At 33.2% G+C, this 18,007-nt stretch overlaps 1 protein-coding gene across 1 annotated transcript; it reads left to right on the forward strand.

Annotated features, from left to right (window-relative positions):
* The first annotated feature begins 12,082 nt into the window (after nucleotides 1–12,082).
* On the forward strand, nucleotides 12,083–17,172 carry LOC108765197 (uncharacterized protein PF11_0207). Its single transcript, XM_018513785.1, has 3 exons — nucleotides 12,083–12,586; nucleotides 12,670–12,741; nucleotides 17,007–17,172. The coding sequence occupies exons 1-3, from the start codon at nucleotides 12,230–12,232 to the stop codon at nucleotides 17,154–17,156; spliced, it is 579 nt and encodes a 192-aa protein (XP_018369287.1). The 5' UTR covers nucleotides 12,083–12,229; the 3' UTR covers nucleotides 17,157–17,172.
* The last annotated feature ends 835 nt before the right edge of the window (nucleotides 17,173–18,007 follow it).

Below are 18,007 nucleotides of genomic sequence, written 5' to 3' on the forward strand. Positions count from 1 at the left end.
GTAACCAATGGAATGCCACGGCTAAGGAAGCACAATCACGAGACGCTGGGCGCTCGAGGAAAAGAGCCAGGACGACGGGATTCAGAGTGGGACACCTCATAGGGATAGGGAACAGCGATGGGGGAGCAGTGGAGGGAGGAACGAAAGAGGCGGCCGGGCCGCTACATCCGCGAAGCTATTATAACCGCTCGAGCGAATCTCTATTAAAACGTGTTTACACTGGCTTAGGGGTTGACTCAGGCCGCGCGCACCCCCCTCCCCTCCTCCCCCGCGCACGCCCCGTCCACCAGTCGGTCCTTGGTTTCAGCCAACTCGGGGGTTCTGGTGGTTGCCACCCCACACACATACGGCGCGTACGCGCGCACTGGGGAGTTGTGTATACGGAGTAATGCCTATCTAATTGTCGCGTGTATGAATAGTGAATCCCGGAGCACTCGAGGCTATGAGCCAGATCCGAGCTAACACAAGGGAGGAGCCATATGAGCTAATCTATATTATGATAGCCCGACCTCCGGGGTTGCGCTATCTCGCCCCCCCTCCCCTCCCCTCCCGTCTCTCTCGTTACCCTCGTTGCTGCTACTGCTACTGCTACTGCTACTGATACTGCTACTGCTACTCTACACGACACGCGGCCATACGCCGCTGATCGTTGATGGTGCGGTCGCTGGTGGTAGATACTCTTACAGAAGTAGCGCAGTCGTGCCCTTCTCTTTTGAAACGGATTATTATATATGCGCGAGTAAATATAGATATTACATACCGTTAAGATACAGAAAAGTAAAGATGTGATACATAGGAAGATACTGCTTGTTTTAAGGAAAGTAATTTTTCTTATATAGAATTAATATTTGTACAATGGAAAAATCATTTTATCATACTTTTCGTTTTTTTTTCTTTTCAGTTACAGAGGATTAATTTTTATAAAAGATACTGCAGGAGAAACGGAACATTTAATCGTCTTTAGTTGCGAATAATATTTCGGATGTAACTCGAGGGCCGAGTCTTTAGTGCGAAAATATTTAATGCATATTTAATTGGCGTCAATCGACGACGTTATTATCGGCAAAACTGTGTTACGTCCGTAATTACTGTTAGGCCCGTATCATACTAGCGATTGGAGTTGTGTCTGCGATCGCGTTTGCGTCTCTTGACCAATCAGAAAGAAGCTGCTGGTCAATAGTTTCTTTCTGATTAGTCAAGAGACGTAAACGCAAACGCAAACGCGGAAGCAACCTTCAATCGCTAGTATGACACGAGCATTAGAAAGCTTCTATTTCTGAAGCTGAATGGTGATTCTTATATAGGTTCAATTGCTCACAGGAAGAAAGACTAACCCCGGATCTACAATAAGTGTTTTAAGCCTTAAGCCGCAAGAAATTGATCAATTACAGTCGAATCCGAGAAGAATAAACGACTGTGATTCGCTCATTTCTTATGGCTTAAGGCTTAAAACCCTATTGTAGATCCGGACTAAGGGGACTTCACTCAGTCTAGCCAGTCCTCAGAACACGGGCTGATTTTACGTTTCGAGTTAAGTTTCGATTCTCGACACTCGCGGCGCTTGTGAACTTTGTAGTCCTGCGCATAATGAGTGCGCCGCAGGAAAAAGTATCACGAACGTAACTTACAAAATCGCCTTTATAGGGTTAAATTATGTTATTCTAAAATTATTTAGATTATATATACATATATATTACATAAGAATTTTGAAGTAGAGTTCCTAAAAATTGAAAGTTGATAAATTTTTTTAGAAAAGTATATATCCTTTTTCAATGTAAAAAATTCTACAAGAAATATCCCTTAGATATCTGTTGGAGATAAAAATGTTGATCAAACTTTGTTGCACTGTGTAATTAAATTTAATAAAACCCGAATCAAGAAATTCGATGTCGTTGATAACGGTTGGAATTAGAATCTTGTTAATGAGAGGGAGAGGAATGAGAAGGACTGTGCCACGTACGTTCAAGCGTGTATATTCGGGTCCCTCGTTTCCCTAATCCCGTCCATTATTAACGCTCGTTTATTATTATCTATTCGCGCGGCTGCTTCGCCCCCGTTACATTTTCTGATGAGGTTATATTACCGCGAATTCTCACGTGTGGTTTATTGAAATTTCGTATCACACACGCGTACGCGTTCCGCGTCTTACCCCACGTTAAATAAGTAATCGCTTGTTACATACCGTAGCTCTACACGCCGCTTACTTACGCTACTCGCTACGGGACTCGACTCACTGTGTTTTTCGCATCCCTCGGGTGAAATCTCGTTTACTTTGCGCCGCTTCCGCGCGGTCAGACAGTCCGGAGAGACTAATCCCTTCGGCTAAAAAAGAAAGGAACGATTGTACGTTATATATGTGTGTGTATGTGTGTATATACACATATATATATATATATAAATGTATATATAGAACGTGTTTTTATACAATTCCTTTCAAACGTATTTTTAGCTATGTATAGAAATTTCTTTTCCTTTCCTTATGTATATAATATATTTTCTAAAATACTTTATAATATATATATATATATATCAATATTTTACAATTTTCGCAATAGTTAACAAGATATTAATTATTAAAAATTGCCAAATATTGGTCTTGAATAATTTTTTACTCAAATACTATCAATTTTACAGAAAAACTGCAAAAGACAAAAATTATTCATTTTCTTCTTATAGAATTCTAAGAAATTTTTTAAAATTGTTTTTCAAATTTTTTAGTACTGCAAACTCTTATTTTTATCAACATGAGAAAATACGGTATTAAAAAATTCTGAAAAAATTCTCAAGAGGACTTTTCGACTCAGTTTAGTCCGCTCTATATACACAAAAGCGATTGACCAAAACTTACGAGACACCCTGTATATATACATATGTATACCTCAAGTGAAGGAAAAGTATTTGTGACTATATAATTGCATGGTAACATAATTATATTAAGATTATTATTAATTATATGTATAATTCTATTTTTATAGTTATTGCTTTAATATTAATATCTAATAACAATTATATTTATAGTTCTACCAAAGAAAGGTATAATATAATTGGTACCAAAAATGACTCCAAATCATATTTAAATTATGATAATTACAACTATTTTTTTTCTAAATGTATATTACATTTCTTTTGTACATGAATATAATAAGCTAAGTAAATGAAAACTAATGTTCATTTCTACTAATGTAGATTAATTTTAATTCTTATCCTTTTCTAATTCTTAGGACTAAAAAAAAAACCAAAAGTAAATTAAACCAAGATTATAGTTAATCGGTGATAGAAACAGGAAAAGAAAAGAAAAGAGAAGAAAACCAGGATTAATTGGAAAATATTATCTAACGGCCGATACAATTAATTTCTACGAACTCGCTAAAGAAGATTCGCGATGTAAATCACTTAGGAAACTCAGGAAAAAAGACAATGGTTGATTATTATCAGTGCCGATTGAACGTCGTCTCCGCGACGCCTCGCTTTTCGACAGAGACAGGAGAGGGAGAAAGAGAGAGAAGCGTCGTAAGCTCCTGTTAATTTATCACGACGGAAGTCTGGGGTTGGAACTACTCGTCGTAATATCTGCCGAGCTATCCTTCTCTCGTCCCCCGAACGAGTTCCGTTCTCCTCCTCTGCACCCCTCTCCGTGCTCCTCCCTCATTCACCGCGGATGGGAGAATGTCTTATTTTATACACAAAGGCGCCCTCACGGTAGCACCGGCGTTGGAGGGTTTTCGACATAATGTTCCGACAGCTATTAAATGTGTATATACGCACGCGAAGCAGACGGCACGTGACCATACGTATGACGGGTAGAAGATGCTGCTTGGTCACCCCGGTAGCTTTTACCGAGTGTGTCTAACGTGCTAAATTTACTGTGTTAAGCTTACGGGTCGTAAGATTGTGGAAAACATCGAGGAGAGGGTCGCAATTAATCGATTATCGCTCGCAAAAGAAACATTACAAAGGTATCTCAAAAAACTTGGATAAAAATGTATAATTCGTTCGCTAATTTTATTTTATGATATGGACAAAATTCCTTCTTTAAAAATATTAATTTAAATATTTAAGGTATTTTTGAATAAAGCTAAAAGTATAATGATAAATTTTTTCCTGCAATGTTTAAGAATTTAAGATTTTATTAACATTATTATCGACCTAATTAATTTGTAATATTAATATTTCAGCTTCCATGCAGTTTGGGATTGCACTTTAAGACCGGTTGTATTCAGCGTATAGTTTTAGGAACTGGAAAATGTATTTAATAATTCACATATAGAAATATTATTAAGCACTGACAATAAGAGCCAGCCTCGATCGTATTTGGCATTTCTCTATTCATTTGTTATTCACATAAGCAGTTTAGTTCAACTTATTGTTCCTTCTTTTAATATTAAAGATATTAAATTACAATACGTTTATTAATCCGCAGATTTAAGAAAATTAGATTATCTTCGTGTGAATCTTCGTGAATTACCTATGTAACGCCGCGAACAAACGTACGAAATCTATTTCACCCATAAATACGGTTAAGTCAAACGTATATATGGGGTACGCGTAATCGACTGGGCGTCGCGGACGAGAGAAGCGGAAGAGAGTGGTGGCATTTCAGGGCGTCGGGACGCCGGACGTCGCAATCTCGTCGTCCCGCCCACCCTCGCCCTTCTTTTCGTGCCACTCGACGTACGCCATTGTGATGGTAATATGTCTGGTGGAGAATCAGGGTCGGAGCTCTATGTCATTCGAGAATTAATCGGTTCTTCCACGGTCTATTAAATTGCGACCGCAAACGCGCGCCGTCACTTCTTCGGCGAGACTTATGTTAAGATACACTTTGTAGCAATGAACGTCGCCGATATGTAAGCGAAATTAATGGTTCACGATTTAAAATGAAGATACTTTTAATCGCTTCAAGTGGATAAAGTCAGTCCGAATTATGCGCATTCCTTGCGAAAGGCATATTTCGAAATCAGTTTTCTAATATTAGCCCAGTAAACATTGGAAATTGTTACTTTATAAAAATAACGCATTACTGTTATCGTCTACTCAGAAAATAATGATCAGATTTGTTTGTAATGTTAAAGTAAGATATTAGATTTTTAAATTACGTTATTAAATAATCAATATTAATGGATAATAACCAATAGTAAAACTTAAAAGTTTAAACTAGTCTCTGTGTAGTAAACACTTTTCTCTCTCTTCATATTAAACTTATTTAATAAATTTATCTTCTAAAATTTTTTATAATAATTTTATATTATATGCTTTACATCAAAAACTTTATTAAAGATTATTTGAAAACATTAATGTCATTATAAAGAGTACATTCCAAAATTTATTGCCAGCTAGTACTAAAAATTTATAGTTCATATAACATATGCATACATTACAGATTTTCAGTATATATTAACAATATCTACCGGAAAGCAATCTAAAATATAAAGATATAAAGTTAAGAGATACAAATTATAATTAAAATATTTTTCAATGTTTAAATTCTTATTTAAACAAAATATTTCTATTCAATCAAAATATTTCGATTTATTGGACAAGTATAATAGGAGATATATGTACATATATTAAAGTAAATTTAAAAATAACGGCTGAGTTTGTTATCGTTACTATAAAAATATAACATTACCATTATAGACAGAAAAAAGTAACTATTATTGAAAAAACGATAACGATGTTACTTTTCAACCCTGGTAAACACTAACAGTAACATTACACTAATATTATAATTTCCTACTCAACAATATAAATGTAATATAACATATGTTATATATATAACAGCTACATTCTTATATAAGAAATTATAATATTAATAACGACGTTAATTTTTTTATTTAGTGTTTACCAGGGTTGAAAAGTAACATTAATTTTATGTTACTGTTAGTTGATGTTTTATACATGGGAAATTATATTATATCAATTTGATTATTTTTTTAATCATTCCTATATAGATCACTACTGCTTTTACTCGGTATATGTCGTAATTTAATTAAAATAATTAATTAAAAGAAATTAAACAATTCAATTCAAGAAATAGGAATATTAAATTTGATACCAATTTACTTTATTATTTATTAAGTGCATACGTTAATATAAACATTATTTTCTTTAAAATTAAACGATTCAACCACAGAAATAGAGTAAACATGGTTATTTTTTAATGTGATTATGATTTATATTAAAATAATAGTTTTTGACACATTTGATAGTTAAAAATAACAAAATGTTATTTAACTCAAGGAATTCATTTAAATTTAATCCTCTAATATTTAACACTATATTATTTGGCAGAATATTCAAAATTTATAGCAAATCTTTTTTCGATTTATCAATTTCATCCATGTCGAAGTCCGGTGATACTTCACTTCCGGCGAAACTCCCAGTCGAGACATCGCCAATTTGATAACGGGCAAACACTCGCCAATAGATAGGCGGACAGAGACACGCGGGAGAGCTTCTCAGATCGAGAGATAAAAAGGGGGAAAGTGGGATGATGGGGAGCGCGGGATGAAGAAGCACGATAGACACGCTACGGATACCGGAAGGCAAGAGCCGAGGTTGGGTTGAGGGGCGCCATTACGTCCGGCCACCCTTCGGTCCTCCACTTACCCCTAACGACGTTCCGGGCAAATAAAAGTTGATTTCTCTCTTTCCCCGTCCCGTTTGCGTCCCTTCTTCCACCCGCGCGTTTCTTACCATCCTCCTGCTCACTTCACTCCTCCCATCACAGGCATTCCTCTGTGTCTCGTCCCTCCGTTTCGCTGCTTTATCTCTTTACGTGCCTTCCGCCTCATCAGCTGGCACAGGCCATTCGTCGGTACATATATACGTGGACCCGCGCCAGTCGATAGAGGAATTTTGGGTTGCTCGTGCCGAGCTTCGGACGTATCTATCTAAAATCAAAATCACTTATTCGACCGGACAAAAAAGTCATTGTAATTGACGACTTCCCAGAAAAATCAAATACATAAATCCATTTTTTTAATCTAAGTTATGGCGTCAAATCGTTCTCTGTCAATAATAGCGTCATATTGTGAACAATTTTTACTGTTCACAATATGACGCTAATATTGACAGAGAACGATTTGACGCCGATGTGACACAAATGTCACAAACAGAAACTAGGAAACATAAGAGTTTAACACTTGCAAAGAATGTTTTTATTAAGAACAATTTGTAAACTTTGTAAATAAAAAGTGAAAAAGTTATTGCTTTCTTTAAATAGTAATTAAATACAATAGATGGATAATAATAGTAATCTTCTTCTTTACCTTTATCATTATTAACATTATAAAAGGATTAATATTATATAAATGTAAAATATTATAGGATAAATGGATAGAGTAAATATAAAATTTCTGCAAAACAAGAGATTTCTTTTTTTAAATCGTCTTTCAAAATATTAATCAAATCCTAAAATGTTGTTTTATATCTACTATATGTCGGAGAAAAATTATCTTGTGTTTATACAATAAACAGTTCGAAGATGAGAAGTTTCTTGTTACCTGAAAATTTAACTTTTTAGATTCATTTGTGTGATTTTTGCGGAAAAAGTTTTCAATATATATATTTTATAAGAAGCGTTGCAATAATACTGTCGAAGTCTCAAGAAAGCGATTTAAAAGAAATTTAATTTTGAAATTCGCGTAGTCGATAAGATAAGCGTTTTAGGCATTGCTTCTCAAAGTTACAAAAGAGACGCGGAAATGCGTTACGATATAAACATGAGCATGTGCTGGCCCTTAATGACCGGGGCGTAATGATCACTTGGCACGTGCCGGATCGCTTTCGATAAATCAGGCAAAGCGGCCGATAATGATAGGGCAGCGCCCGTGCTTGAGGGGTGTCCTGTAAATATTTCCGGTTGCCGTTGACGATCCGTCACACTCGTAATGCAATACTAACAATAAGCGTAGAATCGTTCTACTCATTTGCATACAAGAGCCACATAGGCTATTATAACATTATAAAACAGATAATCTATGCATCATGAATTACGCAGACTATACATATATTATAATGTACAAACAATAAATAATAGATATATAGTTTATTAAATAATACAAATTTATAAATTTGAATTTACATTAAATTTTAATGTAGACTCGGAAATTATCAACGAAACAAAACGTTCGATTTGTTATTAATTTTCCGAAACTGACGTATTTAAGTCTATTAGACTCACTATATGCAGTTATTGTTCAAATAATAAAGATTTTTATGAGTAAAAATAATATAATTGTTGTTGTGAAGTAATGTTAAGAAATACATAATTATATTTGAATTTATGATTAATTATTTATTATTAGCTTAATTCTTGTATCTATTGTTGTAACAATTGCCATTTTACACAAAAACGTTAAACAATTTAATTTTCTTTATGTTACATATCTGCTTTAAAGTATTCTTATTAAAACTTACAATTTAGTATTTATTCTTTTTTGTAAGAGTTATGTCATTTTGTTTCTTTGAAATTAATTAATGCCTTTTAATTAATGTACAGTAAATATAAAAAGTGTTTGTATGGGAAAATTTTTATGAAATAGCTTTATTTGTAGAAAATAAATATTAAGTAGCAATTTATTAATGAGTATGTTTTGTCCTAATATAAACAAAACAGTTTCGCGTGTTTATGATCTTTAAATTAAAATCTTTCTCGAGTATTTTTTGTGTGTCTAAATAATTATAAAATTTTTTACTTTGGCTTAATTTTTAGGTCATTTTAATTATTACACAACTTTTTGAGTAAAATAAAAACAAATTTTAAGAAATACACAACCTGTTCTATTTTTCGTTAATAAATTGCTAGCTATTTTTTAAAAATAAGATTTTTTTCAGAACATTTCTCGTATGAATATCTTGTGCATTCACTGTATATATTAAATGGATCTCATAGGCGGTCAGTGCTAGTATGTACATACCTAACTGCGTTATAGATTTTTTACAGTTGTGTTACAGTTTCATAAAATTAACTTCCATCAATTGTTGTTAATTCTATAAAAGGCTCTGAATTGAATATTGCAACATATCGTAGATCTCGAAAAACTAAACTGAGTTGAAGAGAACCGCGGATTCCAGATGGCATCAGATTCACTGTTCCAAGATGTTGATTGCATCAGCTCTATGCGGTTCGCATTTTTTCTATCGAAAGTGAAACGATGCACGATCCGAGTGTCACCGACGCCGCCATGGTTCCGCTACTTCCGGCAGTGAGAGGCCGAGGGCGGAGGGCGAGAGCCCGCCGAAAATCGCGTTAGTGCACGTGTTTTCGCGCGATCCAATCCGCGGCGGATTAACCAACCGAGGAAAACCTCGTTATTCTTCGAGCCGACGGTACCGCAGCTCTTTTTTTATCCGATTCACTTTCTCGAGATAATGCGCGCAACTGCGCTATTTGCGAAAAGCTACCATTTAGGCGCGGCGGTTATCATATCGACACATGAAAAATTACAAAAAAGTATTGAAAACATGATTATATTTGATGAATTACATTTAATGAGCCCCTTAACATAATAAAGATGATAATTAGCTAATTAATAATAAATTAAATATAGCGTTAATTAATAAGTTTTACTGACACATAAATTATTTATATTTAAATAATAAATTTATATTAAATGAAAATAATTAATTAACTTTCTCTTTCCAAAATTATTTAATTTAATAATTATTTGAAGAATAAAAGATATCTTTATATAATATTTATTTCATAATATTTATAATAAATATTCATGATCTGTGCAATCTAAAAAACCACAAAAATATTTACAAAATATTTAAAATAAATTTTATAAATATTTCTAAATATTTTGTAAATATTGTGTGCTGTCTGAGTAATTAAGATTGTCGAAACATCCTTTACGAAATATTTTACACGTATAAAATATGTAATATACAGTGCAAAAAGTATTAGGTAGTATAAAGAAAATTTTCATAAAAATAATTTTATCTGTAAAAAATGAACATTAATTACACACGCCGCACTAGAGACGGGCATAGCAGAACATTATACTGTTTCAAAACATTAGGAACAGTTACTCTAATGTTCCGTTCATGGGGTCAATCATGTATTTTCACGTGAAACTTTCCACATTTAATTTTTCACTCATCGAGATTTCACGTGAAACTTTTCATGTATAGGCGATTACATATGCAATATTGCATGGACAACTGAGCAATCCATATAATCTACAATCTATAATAACCTATAATCTATATCTATAATAACACAGAAAGAAATATTATTATAATAGTTACATATATATAACCTCTCTCCCGTCAATGCGATATTATTTCTTCTTCAATTATTAATGGCATCTGCGTTGAAATAAATTGTCGGAGGATAAGACACGTTAGTTCCGAAGTATATTTATCAATTCCTTAGATTTCCGTCTTTCCGCCACCACTTGGCTAAAAAGTTCACGTAAACAATTTCACATTTCACAGTTGGGAAAGTTACACGATCCCCCGAAATCATAAATGATCATAGAATTCACGTGAAACTTGTCACTTTTCACGTTTCCGCCCTAGGGGAAAAGTTACATGATTGACTCTCAGAAGTTCCGTTCGTTTGTTCGGCTCTCTTTTGATAAGATGGCGCAGTCCTACAAGTCATGATTGTCATGAACGTTCCATTCGCTTTGACCGAATTCTTTTACTGACCAAAAAATTCGAAACGCCATAAAAAAAATTAACGAAACTAGAGATGTACCGTTCAGAGATATTTCGTTCACTTTGAATGGATCCTTTTACCTTTTTACTAATCTGTGGCTCGAGACGTACGTAGTACCTAGATCACATTGCGCATCCTCTCCTCTCCAGAAAGAATGATCGCGTTCAGCAGAGGAAACTAATCAGTTAGCGCTTAGCGATTCTTTAATATGATTGGTTCTTGCCTTTAGTTCTTGGCTGGATTTAAATGTAGGAACCAATCGTATTGAAGAATTACTAAACGTTAATTGATTAGTTTTCTTTGCTTGAACGCAATCATTGGTTGCGTTCGGCAGATTCAATTGTTGCGGAGCGGATCCGTGAGCGCTCGCTGCTATTGGTGTATTCTTTCAGATCGTCCAATCAACATTCCGACGATACGAAGCAAAATCCATCGGAATCCTGTTTTCTGATTGGTTGCAGAGCGTATATCTGATACAGTGTGAATCCAGCAACAGACTAGTAAAAGGATCCGTTCAAAGTGAACAAAATGGCCGCAGCACACGCTCTTGCATAACGCATAATGCATAGTGCATAAACGAATCAACCAATCAAAATTCTTCCTTTTCATGGAACAAGAGGAAAGGAAAGATTCTGATTAGTTGATTCGCTTATGCACTATGCGTTATGCGTTATGCAAAAGTGTGTGCTGCGGCCTTATCTCTGAACAGTATTGGCCGCAGCACACACTCTTGCATAATGCATAATACATAGTGCATAATGGAATCAACCAATCGAAATTCTTCTTTTCCATGGAATGAGAGGAAAGGAAAGCTTCTGATTCGCTTATGCACTATGCGTTATGCGTCATGCAAGAGCTTGTGTCTGGGCTCTATAGCGGGGAGCACAGATTCTTGCATAACGCATAACACATGAGGCATAAGAAATTGAACCAATCAGAGTCCTTTATTTCATAGAAAGGAGGGAAATGAAGGACTTCGATTGGCACATTTTTTTATGCATACGTGTTATGCGTTATGCAAGAGTCTGTGCTCCCCGCTTATAGGCCGCAGCACACACTCTTGCATAACGCATAACGCATAGTACATAAGCGAATCAACTAATCAGAAGCTTTCCTTTCCTCTCATTCCATGGAAAAGAAGAATTTCGATTGGTTGATTCCATTATGCACTATGTATTATGCGTTATGCAAGAGTATGTGCTGCGGCCATTATATCTCTAGTTTCGTTTATTTTTTCCGTGGCGTTTCGATTCTTTCGGTCCGTAAAAGGATCCGTTCAAAATGAACGGAACGTTCGTGAACGACACGTCTCTACGCCGCACATTGCGACGTTTGACGCTTACAGCGCACGATGTTTATATATTTCCGCAACATCTCCGCGCCGTTATTCGTGCAGCGAACCACCGGCAGTACCGGCACCGAATCGAAGCTCGAGCGAGCGGGTCGTGGCACTCAGTCTGACGGAAAGTTCAGTTGGATCAAAAGAACAGGGACGTTTCGAATTATACGAGTAAGATAAAGGTATTGGTAGAAATCATCGCCAAACTCGATCAAGAAATGGACGAATTGGCAGACATTCGTGAATACGAGACTGAGGAATTTGAAAATCTGTTCTACTTGTGTTGCACCGAACTTGACGAGATACAAGACGAGATCAAAGTTGTCAAGGAAAATCAAAAGCATTTACAGTCCACACAGAAGGTGATTATATCGACCTGTGATTCCTCTGAAAAGTCTTACGATAACGAATATATTTGCTCGTCATTGAAAAAAGAGATACGGAAGTTGCGAGTGGAAATTATATTGAAGAATAAAAAAATTCGGACGTTGGAGCATCAAATACATAGCAGAAATGTCCTTCATAATATTTGTAAAAGGCGATTACAGCAACTATTGAAGGCACACAGCTATAAAGTATTTTATTACATTTCGGTTATTATGAACATTAAGTATATTTATACAGAACGTACTTTCATAAATGCATATTGTTCTTACAGATTAGCAAGATAAAAGCGGAAATTGAGCAAATACAGATGGCTATATTGTGTACAAAGGCGAAAGAATGTGAGGTATGCAAACAGAGAATCGTAAATAAGAGATATCAAATATGTCAGACAATGTCGAATAATAATAAATACCTATTTCGATTTTGTGGCACAATTGACATTAAGCGATCATTAAACGATCAATATTACTGTACAATTATATTGTACAGTATTATTGATATGTACCTTCTCTATGTAGACAATTTAATACAACTCTTAATATAATTTTCAATCAAATTATGCAATAATTTAGCTATCTTTTGTTATGAATTTGATATGCATTTAATCCAGATCATTTCTAAGGGCTAGTAGGACAAATTCATTTTTATTCAAATTAAAAACCATTATATAGCAAAATTGGTTGGACGTACTAGTACGCATTTGTGTATATTGAAGCAATTGTATGCTAATTTAAATAGAGATTTAATCCATATATTATATTTATAATTTTATGTAAATTTGTGTGCAAACGATAGCTTTAACGTGCACAATGAGTGCATCCAATTCGGTAGTAGGTAAATCTTCACTCAATTATGATAAAGTAATAAAAATTGCTTTAAAATGTTTTACATGTTTTATATCTCTTAAAGAAATTAATTAATTAAACACTAATATTAACTAATATATCTTTAATATATTTTGAAAGTAAAAAGTCCGTATATATGTACGTACATATATACTGTATATAGTAATTTGCATTGAATTATTTAAGCATTAAAAGATCTAGCTTTGACTATTATGACAATTATTTCCTATCTCCTATTTGTTGAATTTAAAAAAATTTGTGTTGAATAAAAAAGTAAAAGTGACTCAATATATCCCATCCATGGAGTGTGTAAGCCATCCCGAGGAGAAAGATGAGCCATAAGGTTTGTTCGCGTCGCATGCTCCAACATGTTCCTACATACTCCTACCATAGCTCCTACTCACTCTATCAAGCGCGTTGGAGTGAGTAGGAGCTATGGTAGGAGCATATTGGAGCATGCGACGCGAACAAACCCATAAAGAGATAATTGTCTAATAAGGTCTAATATAATATTAAAGAACAAAAGAATAAATATCTTAATCGAATCTTTATTAAAATTTGTATAATATAAGATCCTTAAGTGATTGACTCGTGTGAATAAAAATAGAAGGTTTGAAAGCCAGTCGGAGTCCAAAACCAGTTGGCATTGTTTGTGAAATCTTTATTATAATAAACTATACGTTTCGATCCGTGTATTGGATCCTTGTCAATAGTTACATGTAGTTACAATATATCATCATTCTTCCTGGAACTCTAAATTATAATGGGTTATATATTTGCATTATTTTATACCTTTAATTCAAACATAATGTTGGTATGTCATAGAGCTCAATAAATATAATTTGTAATTATTCTATTAAAAATTATGAATATGTATAATGTAATAATATTCAAAATTAGAAGAATGCAAAAGTACAAAAGAAAGAGTCGAACATGATATTTACAATGTTTATAATATTTAACTTTCTTAATGTAGATAAACAGCTATTAATATGATATTATTACAAAGTTGTTCTGCATTGTTAATTGATTCATTATTAGATACAATTGCAATTTTTCTTTAAACTTACATGAAATATTTTTAATAAATATGAAGAACACAGACATTCATGTCGAGCATCACCAACTGAATGTTACGAATAGTCTCAGCTGCTAATGTTTTTGTCCTTATATATATATATATATTCAAATGCCCGTCAAAAATGTAAAATCAATATTAAATAGAAAACTAAATTTTGTCCAATAAACAGTCATATACCGAATTTAATTTTTCCGTATCCGTTTGTAAATTTAAACTACAATCCTGTTTACGTATATGTATCATCTCAGAAGTAAGTCTTTTGTTCAATATAATTTCCTCGTCCAGTATTTCAACGTTGTTCCAATCAAACTCGTGCGAATATTTTACTCTATATTCAGTAATAACCGATTTTTGTTATGTGTTCCGGTTAATGTGATTCTTGTGTTCTGAAATCCTAGTTTTTAAAATTCTACCTGTTTGTCCTACATATGTTGCGTTGCAATCCCCACATGAAATTCTATAAACTACATTGTTATGTGATAATTTGGTAGTTTTATCCTTTTGTACCTTAATTATTCCATCGATTTTATTTATACTTTTATATGCTACTTTGATGTTATTATATTTAGTAAATTGATTCTTAATTTTATTTGCTATACTGGATATATATGGAATTACAAAAAAATTGAAAATGTTATTGTCATTATTTGATGCGTCTGATGTCCTGTCATTGTTATTATGATTAATTTGATTCATTTTCTTGTATATTCTCTTTCTCATTGTGTCCATGATTAGTTGTAACAGGTATCCGTTGTTGAGTAGAGTTTTTATAATTTTATCTATATTGGTTTTATGAAAACTGGGAGATGGGATAATAATAAAATCCTATCAATTAAACCGTATATAACTCCTATTTTTTGTGTTAGTGGATGCTGTGAAAAATAATTGAGATACCTGCCCGATGAAGTAGGTTTCTACCAGTCGTATATAATTTTATTGTCGTTGCTTTTTATTAAAGTAACGTCTAAAAAATTTAATTTGTCTCGTCCCTTTTCTAATGTGAATTGTAACTGGTTGTGATGATTATTGAATTCATTTAAAATTTTATTAATGTTATTCTGATTGGTCGCCAATGCAATGTCGTCAACATATCGCATATAAAATATTAGTTTTGTTGTCAAATTATTGAGACATTTAACTTCCAGGTCCTGTAACACAATGTTCGCAATTATAGGTGGAAAGCCCATTGGAATTTCAAATGTTTGTCTGTAATATGTGTTACTAAAGGTCAAATATGTGTGGATTCCAAGATAAATTTAATAGCTTTAATGAATTCCTGTTTGCTAATGTTGGTTTTATGTTTGATTTGATCCCATCTGTCATTTATACCCGTGATCGCTAAACTGACTGGTATGTTGGTATATAGAGATACAGCATCTAATGAATATAATTGATCATCCTTTCCTATTTTCAACTGTTGTACATTTTTTGTAACTTCGAAACTATTGTTGACCGTGTGAATATTTTTGTCTATGCTATCATTAATGATGTCGGGTAAATAAGTAGCTAAATTATGCAGAGGATTACCCGTAGATGACACAATTATACATAGAGGATTGTTTATCTTGTGAATTTTAGGTACCCCATATATTTTAGGTATTGGTATAATATTGGATTTGAGCTATTAAGCCAATTATATTTGGTGTCATTAATATACTCGTTAGTTTTCCATTTTTTTAAGTATATCTTTAAGATTAGAGATAATCTTGTTTACCGGATTACGATTGATTATTGTGTATGTATTTGTTTTTTTATCTCTTATTTAATAATTTTTAATACTGAATTACTTCTCTCTCTCTCTCTTTCTCTCTCTTGCATTTTTGCTATATAGATAATGGGTGGGATATATGGCAAAAATGCAAGGGTTTCAACAAACTAAACAAAGAATACGAAAGCAAAGCACTTGTATTTTGCTATATACAACATGCTTTACTATTCCTCTACACGTATGTATCACGAAATAACCACTAGGTCTTTTACACGCCTTACAGTAATCATTTTATGTAGATTATAATTTATGATTATGCTACTTGTTACACACACAGTGACAAATCGATTCAACTTATAATAATTTCATTAATATTAACAGTAAGAAGCTGAAATTATAACTCAATACTAATATAACATAAAGGCATGTAACAGAGTAGTTGCGAAAAAATTACCCCTACTCCTTCTATTTGTTTTTACTTACGCGGCGTAAATCCCAGCGCGGCGTATATACCGGAGTTACCCTACTTTGTGTTCAAAAATTACGTTCTATTTATAAAAATTGTCTTGGTAATAACTTTAATGAATAACGAACGACAGCTATAATCTATCAAAGATCACTCAGGATCATGACATTGACAACATGTTAAGGTCAAAGTCATCGGAGTTGACTCCCCTATTATAAATACAATATTTACCGAAAACCCATAAGACACGTACATTACTTAAGACGGTCTTGTAATATTAATATGGAGTATGAATACCAGTCCAAGACTCAGTTTTTTTTGGTACATGAGCAATCAATGTCGGTGATTTAAAAATATGTAAAAGAAAAAAAATATGCAAATGTAAGACTAATTTTGTTTTATTGAGTCTCTTCGGTATCGTTACATTGCTTAAGTTCCACTTTAATATAATTAGATCATTATTAATTTATAAATTATGTCTTATATGTAATAATATAATTTGATATAGGACGAGATGATTCACGAAATTGAAGAAGAAGAATCAGATCATGAGGAATGTAATTCGATTTTACCTAAAAAGGAAATCAAGGAAGAGATACAGGAAATTAGAAATAAGTTGCTGCTTTCCTTAAATGATCTACGGGAACATGCCATATAGTAATCAAATTATTATCGGTTTTAATGATAACAGTTTTATATATTTCTTTATGATAATTGTTTTATATTTTTGTAACGCAGAAGACTGCGAACTCCATTATTTATTTTGTCCAGCAATTCATCATACAAAATTAGCAAAAATATATATCACTATTATCTGTGATAATAATGATATATTTTCTGCTAATTTTATATATTTTTTAACTTAATATAACTCTTGCAATATAATGAATTTAATCAATATATAGGATGTACAAGGTATTCCGAAATTCGCGGATCAAACTATCACAGCAAGAAAGATTCCTTGAAAAATTAAGTAAAAAAGTTATTTGTAAATTTTTACTTCAAACAGTAATTTTTGAGATATAAAGGTTTAAATATGGCCAATTACAGACTACGTTTATATAAATGATCATCCACGAGTCATGCGTGGCGTGTGTTAATGAATATTGGTGAGCGCTCACTTCAGCACACTCACAAGTTATCGTCTAAACATAATCTGTAATTAATATATTTAAACCCTTATATTAAAAGAATTAATGTTTAAAATAAAAATTTCCAATTATTTTTTTACTTAGTTTTTTGAGAACTTACTTGCTTTGATATTTTAATTTACCAATTTCGGGAAATTCTGTATGTGTGTGTGTGTGTGTGTATATATATATATATATATATATATATACATACACACACAGGATGTCTCGAATTTAAATGACAAACTCTGATCTTATTAACTAATAACTCGCCGATCCCACACTCTTCTGTCTGGAAATCGAGGCGCATACTCTCGCACTATCTCTGAAGCATTAGATATCGCTCAAGTCGTACACGAAAATAATAATATTTCGCTTT

Source organism: Trachymyrmex cornetzi, unplaced genomic scaffold (genome assembly GCF_001594075.2).
Source record: "Trachymyrmex cornetzi isolate Tcor2-1 unplaced genomic scaffold, Tcor1.1 scaffold475, whole genome shotgun sequence".
In the NCBI taxonomy this organism is placed as follows: domain Eukaryota; kingdom Metazoa; phylum Arthropoda; class Insecta; order Hymenoptera; family Formicidae; genus Trachymyrmex; species Trachymyrmex cornetzi.

Excerpts from the sequence above, each read along its gene's own strand:
- LOC108765197 (XM_018513785.1), top strand. The coding sequence starts at position 12,230 with ATGGACGAATTGGCAGACATTCGTGAATACGAGACTGAGGAATTTGAA. Across the intron at positions 12,587-12,669 it reads TGAAGGCACACAGCTATAAA|ATTAGCAAGATAAAAGCGGA; the intron begins GTATTTTATTAC and ends TTGTTCTTACAG. Across the intron at positions 12,742-17,006 it reads CAAAGGCGAAAGAATGTGAG|GACGAGATGATTCACGAAAT; the intron begins GTATGCAAACAG and ends AATTTGATATAG.